Source organism: Trachurus japonicus, chromosome 4 (assembly GCF_045865225.1).
Source record: "Trachurus japonicus isolate A0001 chromosome 4, Traja_1.0".
Lineage (NCBI taxonomy): Eukaryota > Metazoa > Chordata > Actinopteri > Carangiformes > Carangidae > Trachurus > Trachurus japonicus.
The window spans coordinates 23,042,279-23,056,120 of record NC_140910.1 but is presented as its reverse complement, the minus strand read 5'-3'; the positions used below and the strand labels follow the sequence as shown (position 1 = coordinate 23,056,120).

The following is a 13,842-nucleotide window of genomic DNA, read 5'->3' as shown; positions in this document are numbered from 1 at the left end:
GCCTTGAGGCGTCTTAGTTCCGGGTTAGATCACTTCCTGTTAGGAAGTTGTTCGTTCAAAACAGATGTGAGCTCGTCGTTGCTACAGTCTTGCAACTTTCAATGAGTTTTACGTCATTTAAATCCTAGAAACGTCTTTATCCACATTCACGTAAGTCACGTTCTTCGTTTAAACTCAACTCTTTTCACGCTGAACAATTTGTTTGCTTTTAGCGTAGTTTATACTCTTGCTAACTAATGCTAACAGCTAGGATGCTACTTCGCTTCAGCTATTTCTGCACGTTTGTTGTTAACCTCCTGCACTGACTGTCGGGCTTTTTCAACCTATAATACATAATGTGAGGTCTGAATTTGTTACCCCATTCTCTTATATACGCCATTGTGTGTGCGCACAGGAACAGAATTGCACCTGTATTGTGTAGCACTGCTGTTATGGAGAAGTACAAGATAAAAACAGACTGGGTGGTAAATCATGCAACTTCCCTGTGCTCATTGGAGGTTCAGGATTAGTAATGTATTGACATTTATCGCCAAGTAATTCTTGTTCAGCTACTTCCAGGGATTAAAAACTGTTGAAAATTGAAAATTTTACTGTAGTTGATGATTTTTGTGGGGTTGGTTGAAAGGCAGCTTGGTGCCAGGCCAGCCATAGAGATATTCTGGTTAAAAAAATTCTCTACTTATGACGAGCACATCTTCTCTACCTCCTTAGTTACCTCTGTATCCATGGAGACACCAGAGCCTGGTCCAGCAGATGGAGAGGAGCGCCTGGTGGAGCTGCGACCTCGGACGCGGTCTAACCCTGAGGGGGCAGAGGACCGCCGAAGCAGCACGGGCAGCCTGGGAGGCAACAGCAACCCCAACATATCCCAGCCTGCGGTGGGCAGTCGTGTGGAGGGCGAGGGCGAGGCTTCGACCAGCGACAGTCCTCCGAGTTCTACCACCACCACTGTCTCAACAGCTGCAGCCCAGGCCGTGGTTCCCTCCGCTGCAGGTGCAGTAGCGGCTGCAGCCAGCGCTTCAGTGCCTTTATCTACTGCGTCCGTTGCAGCCAAAGAGAGGCCAAAACCCACACAGCAGCAGCCCTCACTGACGACCTCCGTCCCTCAACCAGCAGAGTACCAGCTCCGAGTTCCCCGCGTCAACTGTCCAGAGAAAGTGGTAGGCCCATCAGCTTCCACATTAAAATCACAGCTTCTTATAGCATAAGGTTTATTATCCGATGTTGTCCCCTAACAGATCATCTGCCTAGACCTCTCTGAAGAGATGTCTTTGCCAAAGTTAGAGTCATTTAATGGGTAAGCTACAATGAAGTTGATCAGTATTTTACAGTGTACCTGTTTGTCACCTCAGTCTGATTTGATTGTTTGTTTTTTCTATTCAGGTCTAAAACAAATGCCCTGAACATATCTCAGAAGATGATTGAGATGTTTGTCAGGACTAAACACAAGATTGACAAACGGCACGAGTTTGCCCTGGTGGTAGTCAACGATGATGCCCTATGGGTGAGTCCACATGTTTCTACTGTCCTTCAAATGTTACATGCAGGTGCTATGGGGTCTATCACTGAAAGTTATCCATCTTTTATCATTCCTCTTCTATATGTATGTATTTATCTGTCAGCTGTCAGGATTTACATCTGACCCCCGGGAGCTGTGCAGCTGTCTGTATGATCTGGAGACCAACGTGTGCGAGTCCTTCAGTATCCTTTCATTTAAAACAAATTCTTAACAATGACAATAAATTTCAAGCCAACGAAGCAAGACATAGTTCTTAAGTTGTGACCTTAACTGTTTTCTGTAGACCTGGAAGATCTTCTTAATGTAATGTAAGTGAAGTCGTCTGACTACAAACCTCTTTGGTCTCATAAAACACATAAGAAATTACTTTGCTGAGGGTCGTCCCTTCTTCTCTTGTCTTCATAGTCGACAGAAGATTGAGCTTCCATTGATGGATAATGTTCAAACCATCCCGCCTCCTTACGTGGTGCGGACTGTGCTCATCTACAGCCGACACACAGGGCAGCTTCAGTTCAACCCTTCCGAGGCTGTTAGTGTAAGTACAACCAGAGAGTGCCACTTCTCTTGTCTGTGCAGCGTACCCAGCATCAGTACTACTGTATATTGTTGGCTGTTTGAGAAGCGCTCTAACTTAACGTTCTTGTGTCCCGCTACAGAAAATGCTACAGTCTCCGTATTTTTTCTTCGACGTGGTCTATCTACACAACGGTGTGGAGGAGCAGGGCGATGAGACGAGCTGGAGGGTGAGTGGAGCACCTGATGAAGTTGTGCGACAACATGCTTTGTAAAATTACTCAAGTAGCACTTTAAATCTTCGGTCACACATCTGTTCTCAGCCCTAACTTGTGTCTTGCCTGTTAGAGATATCGTTATACTCTAAATTATATAAGGGATAGTTCAACATTTTGAGAGTGTTTTGGAGTTGTTGGATTGTGTATTTGATGAGTTTGATAAGGGAAAGGCGAAAGCACCATGTGCCTCCTTTGCGTTAGCTGAGCAGCTCACGTCTCTGCCCTGCCGATCTAAAAATAGCTTGCACCAATAATTAAAGGTAATGAACCTACCCCTAAGACTATAGAGATTATGGCAATAGGCCAATTTGCTGTTGAACTATCCCTGTAAGTGCTTCTCTCTGTTAGGTTTTTTTTCACTGGATTTACCTTTTCTGTCCCCCAGGACAACTATACCTCGTTCTGCAACCTGGACTCAAAGGGCATGTGCTATCGCTTCGAGGTTTCCCTGGGTGGACCTGCCATCGAGCTGCACAACTGCATGGCCAAACTCCTGGCTCACCCTCTGCAGAGACCTTTCCAGAGCCACGCATCGTACAGCCTGCTGGAGGGGGACGACCCCCAGGACATTGAGGCAACAGTCTAAAATTTGACGCACTTACTAAGCACTGCTTCTCTGTGAAATTTACACACTGTAGTTTGTCAGAAAAGGGGCTGTTTTTTTTATTTTATTTTCGAATTACACCACTTAGGGTTTTTTCCATTTCCTGCTACAGAGCAATAATTCCTAAGATTATTTAGGATAACACTAGGTGTAGTTATAGATATATTTCAGCAGCTTACTATCAACACTATCATTGTGTTTTAGTAAGAGAATAAATGAGTCATTCATTGTTCTAACCTGCGGAAGTAATACAATGATCCAGTTATGAGCAGTTAGTCTTAAGGGGGGAAATCAAACAAAATGCAGTACAAGTGACAGTTTTCCATAGCAGGCCTTTTGGGATATTAAAGTAATAAACTGTAATATGATGTACTGTATCATGGATCTTTCCCCTCTAGTTGGTAATTTCCACCTTTGTTGCCTATTTTAATGTATTTTTTTTATTTTATAAGGGGTTGTTTTTAATCATTTGTTCAGTTATCTCTCTTGTATGTTACACAGACAATGGAAGAATGTACAGTAATATAGACGTGGCCTCATTTGACTTAAATCTTTTCTTGACAATGATCTCTGTGGCGTTGAAGCTTTGATTGTGAAAAAAGGCCCTCGTACGGCCGGTCTAGCTGCACTTGAAACACATTGTATAGATGAGCTTTTTGAAGCTGTTTCTGGGTATTAAAAAAAACACATGTTTAATCATATTTTTCACGATCACGTGTCCTGGATGTTGTGTTTTCTACTGTTTTGTCAGGAGATGGCAGCAGATTTCCTTGTGAGAAAAAAAGCCGACCCTGAATCCAAAGGCCTTGACTGTGCCGCAGCAATTTTATATTTATCTAGAGACAATATTTGATATTCAATATTTTAGTCAGGCTCTTCTTCTTTCATCCGTATTAAATTGATTTTGCCAAACCTTTATGCTCAAACCATCAATGTGAGAGTTGATCATCACTGTCACTCAAATTTCTAAGTCTACTGGCAAATGACAGTATTATTAAGCACCTACAGTGAAAACCTTATCTCTTATCCACCTTATTACTGCAGTGCTAGATATATATTTTCCTGTCACCCTAAAGGTGTCTGGACTTCAGAGGTGTTTTTTTTTTTTATCTCAGTCTGCAACTGTTAAGCTTCCTGTTTTTGTTCAGAAATTGATCCAACGTCTGTCCTGACTCCTGATAGAGTGACAGAAGATGGATGACTAACAGGCTTTCACGAAGTAGTTTTTTTCCGGCACGGTCAGGTTGTCGGGGGGGGGGGACAATGAGGAGCAGGAAAACCCTGGGCTCGGAGGACCTTTCCCCTTTCACACCCTTCCCCACAAGAGTCGACTGTTCCTCACGTCATCGCCGTAGATAACAGCGCTTGAGGAGGGGGGGACCAGTCCGTCTGTACTGCAAGGAGGATTTGTTATTCCCTCATCTCTGAAGAATGACAGGTCCCTATTGTTTTCATTCTTTCACTCTTCCACTGCCATGACTCCTTTCCGTGCTCGTTGAAACAGGACATGGTGGAATTTTTTTGGGAAGGGGGGGTTGGGGGGTTGTTTTTTTCTGCTTTTACTCCTTACATGGTTTACATTGTTCATCCCCCAAACAGGGAAATATGATCATTCTGTGACAATCTGTTGGAGCTAAATTTAAACATGGCACCGATGGGTGATCTCTCCTGGTTTCCTGTATATGTCATGTGCAGACAGTAATGGAAAATAACTAGGTACATTTACCCAAGCACGTACGTTTTTGCAGCACTTATGCTTGAGTATTGACTTTAGATGCCACTTGACACTTCAATTCCTCCACATTTCACAGGCCAATATTGTGTTTTTTTCATTTTTATCAACTTTTAAATTTAAAATTATGATCATTTAAAAAGATAGGATAATAAAGTATGCCCAAACAAATTTTCGTCAGTATGATAAATGGTTATGTTGTGACAGTTTGCATGAATTAAAATCAACCTTTATTCCCACATTGTACAGCCTACTCATGACACGATACATACGTTTAGTGATGGGGCTGTTCAATAATTACACCAGTTTTCAAAGAAATATTATTTATTCTTCTATGTTAAATATATCATGTAATTCTAGCGACGGAAATTTGCTTGGACACACTTTAAACTTTAAACAACATCTTGTGCCTACAATAAACTTTTTATTGTAAGCACGAGATCCAGAGACCAGCCAGCATTCCTATGTTGGGGTGCTACACATTATACACTAAAGATTAGTTAATTATATTAGCTGAAGGTAATATGAGGCTTCAGCAATCAGAGTTAAATAAATCATTGTTATTTTCTAAAGTTAATGTTTTCCCCCTTTTTTTATTTATTACTTTGCCTCCACAACAGATCAACATGAATGGAAACACAAAGACTGTACGTTAAGTAAGTTAATTTGATTTATTCAGGTTCCTCATATTGGTTTTATTTAAATTTGAGATGTTCACTTCCATGCAGAAGGTGGACTGGAATTTGTTGTCCACATTCGTAGCACATTAGGAAGGGATTTCTTAATGGCCAATATGTAAATGAGGAACATTTACAGCAAGAATATACACAGTATAAACATCTGACAAAGCAGAAAGAATTGTGGCTGCATCCTGAAATCTGCAGCTGTGCTGACTTCATGGGAAGGGCTAAGATGAGTATTCATTATTCAGACTGTGACCTAGGATGAGATCAATCGTGTTTACTTTACTATTCTACTATTTAGCCAAGACTTGTACTTTGTTTAACAGTCCACTGTGCTGAAAATGAGCTTGAAGTGGAAGACAACTTTGACCAGCAGTAAAACTTTGTACTGAACTATATTTGCATGCAAAAGTGGAGTAATTATAATCTAAATTTCTAACTTGGTTATGAAACTTTTTCTTTTCTTTTTTTTTTTTTCAGTGGAATAACTTTTAAAAGACACAAATGACTGTGCCAAGTGGATTATTTTTATGAGTCTTAAAACATCCAAAGGGGATCTTTAAACTCCTATTTTAATCTTCCCGTGACAGGAATCACTTTTTGTTCCAAACAGTAGGAAAATTTTGGAGATTTGTGCCGCGGTGCAGCTCGAGGCTCTAACTGTGACAGAGGTCGATGAGGGAGGATAGGGGAGGGAGGGGTAAGGGAGGGGTAAGGGAGGCGAGGTGGGGGCTGGCCCAGGATGGACTGGAAGTGTGCCTCCAGCAGCATTTATAAACATGGCCCCCTTTACACACCTCAGGGTCATTGTTTACATCCATCCTTATATGCCATTTCTGTCTGTATGTTTCTGCACCCTGACAGTGTAGCTGAGAGAAATAAACATCTCGCTGTCAAGCTTCTTCCTACTCTGACTGTCAGGGATCATCTTGGAAACTCGGCACCTGTTCCACAGGGACGATCAGAGATCGGAGAGAGGGGGGATCCTCTTGGATTTTTTTTACAACCAAATAATTCTTGTTTAGATCTTTGGAAGAAACAACTGCCACCATTTCGCCTCCAACAAGCATGTACAGCTCCAGCTATTCCCGGGCCAAGTTTGGTCTGGACGCAAGGGAGCCCCTGCACAAGTCCAAAGGAAAGAGCTGCGGCTACTACATGAGGATCGTCTTCTTCTTTTCCTCTCTGATCCAGTCTCTCATCATCGTCAGTCTGGTGCTCTTCCTCATCTATGGACAGCCAGAGAAGTCTGCAGAGGAGAAGAGGGTGGAGGTCAGTGGTTTCTTCTTGCTCAGAAAATCTGTAAAAAAAAAAAAAAGAAACCCTGTGTAAAAATAACCTGAGTTAAGTGTGTTGTTATGATAATAATAGCTCTCTCCTGACATGTTTTAAGACATAAAATACTGTCTGCTATAGATGCTCCTCAGAAAAATGTTAAAATTACATAGATTTTTTAATTTTTGAAGCAATGATAATCGAATCATGTTTGTGGTCGACTGAATCTTAACAGCTCCAAAACTGAGATTGACTACTACTACTCACATTCATCATCACTATACACACTGACACACAAGAGTTATTTTTTATTATCTTTTTTATTATTATTATTTCTTCTTTTTTTTTGCATTATCTCAAAATGTTCAGAGCTTTTAACTGAAGTCACAGTGTTGCTGAGTAATCTGAATTGTATTCTGAAGGATCTGGAGCTGAGTTTCAACAAGCTGAGTGAGAACAACATCCAGCTGAGGAAGGAGAAGGGCGACCTGGGAGCTCAGCTGGAGGCTCGCACAGCTGAGAAAGCTGCACTGGAGAAAGAGATGGAGAAGCTGAAGACGGATGCCAACAGCACAGAATTTGGGCTGAAAATTAAACTGGTGAGTTGATGGATGATTAATAAGGAGAAGACATCAAAAGATAAGGAAGAAACATACTGAGAATTAGGGCATTTTGTAAAGCGGTCCAGTAGCTTTCAACACATTTTAATCGGCTTAGAAGTTTCTCTTTTCAAGTTACCCAAGGTGAACAGGTAATGTTTTTATAATGAGCAAATTATACAACAGGGCTATTTCCGTATTTCATAAGGCTATTGTTGTACTTTTCCTTTGGGTCACCATGGTAATAAAATATAACCCACAAACCATGACTCAGTCTGTAATCTTTTTTTTCATTCACAGCACAACTGTGAGGGAATGAGGGCGACAACACTGAGCATGATGGCACGACGTCCCACCCCTCCCATCCAGCCCCCTCCTATGCTCGCTACCAGCAGTATGTTGAACATTACCACACTCTTTAATACTCTGCTCTTTAAACACAGTGACATATTACTCAGGTTGTGATGAATGCACATGGAAACATGCAGGACTATAAATTAGGGGTTCTGTAATTTGTTATCAATAGTTAATCATTTATATACAGTACTAATGATTTGTTAATCGATTACAAGTAAGTTCTAGGTCACAGGTTTATCCCTGCTTTACTGATGTTTTAGTTTGTTTATGATTTATTGAGATAAATGTGATATTAATAACTACACTCATAGGAAAACAAGAAATAGATATATTGCTTCCATCCCTGCAACCCTAAAGTTATTCTTATTCATTCCTAATAAGTGATCACAATAAGGTATTACAAAGTTATACCTTATCAATTAATAACACCATTGGTAGACCTTTAAAACCCTCTGCAAAGGGAGACTTATTTGAAAGTGGTGCCATGATATGAATAAACACAGAAAATAGAGGTGAGTGTCAATGTTAGACCTCTTGTGTCAACACTCTTCCTCTCTGAACCCACCAGGTGAATTAAAGACGTTGCAGAGCCTCAACGCTCAGCAGAAGGCTATGATATCTCTCATTGAGGCAAACTTCACCCAGACAGTTCAGTACCTGAGCCAGGAGAGAGACAACGCCCTCAAAGACCGAGACACGCACCACCAGGACGCCATCACCCTGCGCAGGGACAACACCATGCTGAAAGAGCAGCTCACCAGCTACACCAGGTAAAGCACCACCGTCCATCTTCTCTGTGTGTGTAACTGTGTGTACTTGAGGGTATCATGATTAAGTCGCGTTTCTTTTTTTCTTTTTTTACCAGGAAGTGCAAAGATGACTTTTCCCAGTCTTTGAATGGGATCACAACAGTGACCAGGGATTTCCTGAACCGCATCAACAACCTGTTCCCCCACCAGTTGACCTTTCACCTCACCTGCGACAGTCAGCAGGAGCAGATGGAAAAGATACGAAACAGCTGCACAAACCTGTCCAGAGATGTGGAGAATAAGTTCCAGCTGTATCTCGACAATGTGGGCAACAAGGTGAGAGCACGTCTTAGTAGTATGAATAAGTGTGTGATGTTCTGATTGGATGTTAATATTTTAGATGACAGATCACCATTGATGTGTATTAATAGTAACCGTTGCAGATCAGACTATGCATAAGTGGATGAAGGATTTAGATCCTGGACAAGTGTTGCTTTGGAAAAACTGCAGACGCAACTGCAAAATGTACATAATGTGTCAAAAGTAGTTGATCTGGGGGAAAATTGCCCTGCTATATACAGTAACATTATCATAATGATGTGGATGCATTAATGTATAAAAAACATTGTACTTATGAAGCTGGATTTAGTCCAGTTAGTTTTATTTTATATACAGTAGTGTAGTGTGGTCCAGTGGTTCCTAAACGCAGGACTGAGGCTCCTTCTAAGAAAAGAGTTAAAAAAGATGAAGTACCTTAAATTGTATTTTACAGTACTTGTCTAAATGTGCCAACCACACACAATAAGTCTTCGCCCTCCTTGACGTTTTCTCTTTCTCCTGAAAGTTGATGGAAAATTCCAAAGAATCTGAACAAAATGAATGGGAAACCAGTTTCTCTAGGGAGGAAGTCTATCCACGACATCATTCATGACAAATCAAGCTAAAGAGACAGACATCCTCTGAGGCGAACTCAGGGTTAAAACAGAGGTGAAGTCTGTGGCTCTGCTGATACAGCAGCACTGTACAGGACAACAAAAACACCCACTCAGCAAACGTCCCTTGTACTGCTCAAAGCAATGTTTCATTTGGATACAAATACACAGATGGTTCAAGAATCACCATTCACTTTTCTGCTTCTCCTGAATGTGTCTTTCCTGCCTTTTTTTTTTTTTTTTTACATTATTGTCTTCTCTCCTCATGATGATATGATGTTACACAACCTCAGTTGCCTATTTGGTAAAATAATTAGCCTCCATTATTGTCCGAGGCCGGTGACAGTTGATTTAGAGCGACATTAACCTACAGACTTGGTCCCCGAGGGAGACATTCACTATACATTCACATATACATCTGCTGTACAGCATGTACTCCAGCACAATGTTGAGGAAAATGAACATTGACAAACAATGTCATTGTCAACTTTCAGATAGAAATAGACACATGGTAAACAAAAACAGGTACATTTATGTAAAGGCACCATCTGGAAACACATTTGGGTCAGCAGAGCAACCGCAGGCCATTATCACGCTCTCTGTGTTCACGTCTGCCCCTTTGTACCAAGGTTTATCACATATATTAAAAAAACACATTTATGTCTTCACTCTCTCCAGGTTGCAGAAATCCAAGCCATGTCCAGTCGTCTGGAGGTGCAGAACTCACACCTGTCGGCCGACGTGCAGCAGTGTCAACAGAAACACAGTGAGGCAGTTTCGGACGCTGCCAGGCAACTGGAGCTCAAGCAGAAGACTCACGATGACCAGGTAGAAAACACTTGACAAGGAATGTACAGTATTCAGAGAGATCCAGAGAGTCTAACACTGCCAATTGTAAAATCTACTGTATCTTCTTCTGTTTTAACAATAGCTTTAGTAGCATGTGAAGGGTGACATTGTTTTCCTTTTAAAATAACACATGGATATTTTGTCCAGGTGGAAAAATTACTGATGGAGCAGAACCGGCTGAGAGACCAGAAGAAGCTGCAGGAAGACAGCTTGGCCCTGAGAGAGAAAGAGCTCAAGATGTTCCAGCAAATGGTCCCTGCCAAGGTAAAATAAACTCAGAGGACAGAAACACAGTCATTTGCTCTGCAGGCATGTGAATAAAAGGTAGAGCTCCACAAATGCTTTCAAACCTTTGTTCGCTTGAGACAGATTTTTGTTCTCATGTAAAGAATTAACTTAGGCAGCGTGGGGATTCAGCTTTGCAAAGAACTTGTTAAAACGTATACACTGCCATAACCTCAGGGTCATTAATATCCTCAAAGAGTGCACTTTAAAAGATTTATTCCACTGATAATATAGACCTCAGTAGTGTGGAGATAAGATGGTGTGTGTGTGTGTGTGCGTGTGCGTGTGGACTGAACAGAAAAGAGGAATCTGGGGGGTTACAGAAGCAGGAAGGATGGGCAGGCAAGATAACAGGAGGAAACCATATTTAAGGAGTCAGAGGTTCACAAAACACCACATTTCAAACTCCACAGATATATAGTGTATGTTATAGGGGTCTGTCACGAAAGGTTGCACAAATACGGTGTTGAATAATGCTGAAATGAACTTGTTTTGCAGCCTGGTGTTCCCAAAGCTCCCGGCCTCCCGGCTGTCCCACCGCAGGGCAGAGCGACTATGCCTAACTGGCCTTTTCCTGGAGCACAGGGAATCAACAAAACTCCAACGGTAAACTTTGAATAGAGACCTATCCAATCACTATATAGAAAAAAAAGTCACTGTAATATGATCTAAATGATGAAACACCGTTGAAACAAAGCAAACACATTATTTTGTGCTAAATGCTTGCGTTTTTGTTTTAATGCACTCAGAATGACAAGGCTAATATTGATGAACTCTGACCTTTTGACCCTGTTCACCATCTTGGTTTATCATTAGCATGCTAACATTCGATAATAAGCACAACACACAGCTGTTTTGTAGTTCACTATATAAAGGGTTAATTCAAAATAATTTTTTACACATTTCATCAACTTTCCTTAGCTCATTAATGTCATTGATTGTAATTGTCATTGTTTTGTCTTTCAGGTGAGATGAAATGAACCAGCAGAGTAGGAACCGACAGCAGTGGTGGAGCACCATAGTGATCTACTTTGTTTTGAAGGACTTTAGGCGTGTATATAGCTACTGTATTTCTGATACAACACACTCAACATACTGTACATACTTTTGACCGTTGCTGTTTGTTTGTTTTTTTGTTTGTTTGTATAGCTCTCAACTCATTTTGAGTCTGAGACATCTACTGTGAAAAACCTTCTTTTTTTTTTTTTTTTTCTTTTTTTAACTTTATACTAAAGTAAATGTAAATGTAAAAATTCCCATGACACTGGTGTAAATATTTTCTTCCTGTGTGTCACTCACAATTGTTTTGGTAGTTAGGGAAAACCAACACTGGAAAATCTTTTTTATTACCATGCAATTAAAATTAAACGAAAAAAGAAAAATGTCCTCAGCCGTCCCTGGTCTATTTCTTGTGTCTTCCTGACATTAAAAATACAACAAAGCCTCAGGTGGGGCTTTGGGCAGCAGCCGCTAACGTGTCTTCTATAAACAGAGTGCTCTAAAAATAGCTGCATTTATGTTTCCTAGTGATTCACACGTTTGAATTTCTACCAGGGTCGAGACGACAATACACACATGCACCAAGTCATAAACACATCATCGCAGAGTCATTAGCAGACTTAAACAATGTACAGTATGTCAAATATAGGTAGCAGGAAATATGGCATGAATTACACTGAAATGGTTTAGTTTTGATGATGAATGCAACAAAGAAGAGTTCAGACTATGAGCTTATTAATTGCCACTTTTATGGAGCATTTTTACAAGCTCCGTGGCTGTTATATGAACTGCTCTCGAGCTTTACTACTTCCTTTTCCTTTGTAAGTACAAGGTGATGAGCACATACAGTACTGTAGCTGCAGACAGCTGGTGCCTTCTCAGAACCTCAGTGTAAAAAATGGGTTCACTTCTATTCATAAAATAAACATCTTCTGTGGTGAACTGAAATTTAAAAGAATGACGCAGCTGGAAGATAGCATCGTTACAGTGGCTTATCTATACATTATTTACACTAGACAGCAATATTGCAAATGCAATTTACACAATAGGCCCACACTGAATTTACGAATTTTAGAATTTAAAAAATAAAGTGCTTGTTGAAATTAAATGAAATCTGTTTTATGTACATAAAACCTAAATTATCACATATCAGTGCTTTTATATTACTATTCACAAGTCAAACCAAATGTTTTTCCTCTACTCATACTCAGTTTCATTTTATTTCCTACAATGGTTTCAACTTCTTCATTTTTTCATAGTGTATGACGTGATTCATGTACTGCTTTATCTTGGACTCAAATGTAACTATTTCATTTGAAATTTTATTTTTTGCACTGGTAAAAACAGATGGCGAACAGTTGATTTTGCTGTTCGCAAAAGTACAGAGTTCAGAAGAAGCTCCCGCACACTGTCTCGTTTCGGTCACAGTTGTGACCAGTTGTGACCGAAACGTTGCTTTAATAAATTAATTGAGAGTGAGACAGTGTGCGGGAGCTTCTTCTGAACTCTGTACTTTGGGTTATGCCCTCCTCCTACGCACCTGCATCTTCAGGTGTGCTGAGACCCTTCACTCGCTGTTTGCAAAAGTAACATTTCAGATATTCTTCATCATAATCTTGCATAATAATCTTACTTTTACCAAATTGTATAATTCCTGAGACGACCTGACCTTTGTATTCAGCTACTACTGAACTGACAAACAGAAGTCGGATGCAGAAAAATCACACTGTCTTTTCGCCAGACCAAATATTTGAGATGCCTTCCATGTTGCATAAGAAAACACATTAGTATAAACTCCCAGGCCGACTGCACTGATGGATGTGAATGTTACAGGTGAGGTGAGTCAGTCTGCCTCCTGTCCCCAGGAAATCCTTTGTTTAACAAGTGTTTTTGGTCTCATGTACAGTTCAGACCTGGACACTCACACACCCACACCATGACACAAAGTCAAATGGGTACAGGGTGGAACTGGCTGTGCTCGAGCTGAATACATCCACTTCACATCTCAGGAGAGACATTAGTCAAAAGCACAGGAAACTGACAGGACAGAAACTAAAAGTCCCCGACCATTAGTCAGCTCAGAACGAAACGGAAAATGCATTGAGTCATGTTACAAAATTAAGATAAGAATTTGAAATTTCAATTTTCAGGTTCAGTTTATCTGTTTTATTCATGGAAGTACCAAGTTGTTAGCTGTTTACTAATCATTCGATTCGACTGTTCCAGGTTTGACTGATTTTTTTTTTTGCCAATTTCTAAGGATTTCAATGAGGAAAAGCTCTTGTTGACTCCTGTTTTATGTACAGTAGCACAAGCATAAACTGACACTAAAGGCTCCTAATGGCTGTCCTATGATAACATGCTCATGTGTGGAAATAATATTTATCATGTTATCTGTATTCATATAAAACACTTGCTTACAGGCAAAGCGAGCTGAGGGTGATGGGTATGTAAGTTAGTTTTGCAGC

General features: G+C 40.5%; 2 protein-coding genes across 3 annotated transcripts; both read left to right on the top strand.

Annotated features, from left to right (window-relative positions):
* Nucleotides 1-31: 31 nt before the first annotated feature.
* On the top strand, nucleotides 32-3,615 carry babam1 (BRISC and BRCA1 A complex member 1). 2 transcript variants are annotated; one of them, XM_085774791.1, is made up of 9 exons: nucleotides 32-66; nucleotides 712-1,160; nucleotides 1,239-1,297; nucleotides 1,384-1,504; nucleotides 1,623-1,701; nucleotides 1,803-1,827; nucleotides 1,925-2,054; nucleotides 2,176-2,262; nucleotides 2,696-3,615. In XM_085774791.1, the coding sequence occupies exons 2-9, from the start codon at nucleotides 726-728 to the stop codon at nucleotides 2,894-2,896; spliced, it is 1,137 nt and encodes a 378-aa protein (XP_085630917.1). In that variant the 5' UTR covers nucleotides 32-66; nucleotides 712-725; the 3' UTR covers nucleotides 2,897-3,615. The 2 variants fall into 2 exon arrangements, with proteins under 2 accessions (XP_085630917.1, XP_085630915.1); XM_085774789.1 differs by having other exon boundaries at nucleotides 32-150.
* A 2,514-nt stretch (nucleotides 3,616-6,129) lies between these two features.
* On the top strand, nucleotides 6,130-11,761 carry plvapb (plasmalemma vesicle associated protein b). Its single transcript, XM_085774788.1, has 9 exons — nucleotides 6,130-6,601; nucleotides 7,027-7,203; nucleotides 7,504-7,597; nucleotides 8,129-8,330; nucleotides 8,426-8,645; nucleotides 9,920-10,069; nucleotides 10,238-10,354; nucleotides 10,874-10,981; nucleotides 11,342-11,761. Exons 1-9 carry the CDS (start codon nucleotides 6,398-6,400, stop codon nucleotides 11,348-11,350), a joined length of 1,281 nt encoding a protein of 426 aa, XP_085630914.1. The 5' UTR covers nucleotides 6,130-6,397; the 3' UTR covers nucleotides 11,351-11,761.
* Nucleotides 11,762-13,842: the final 2,081 nt, after the last annotated feature.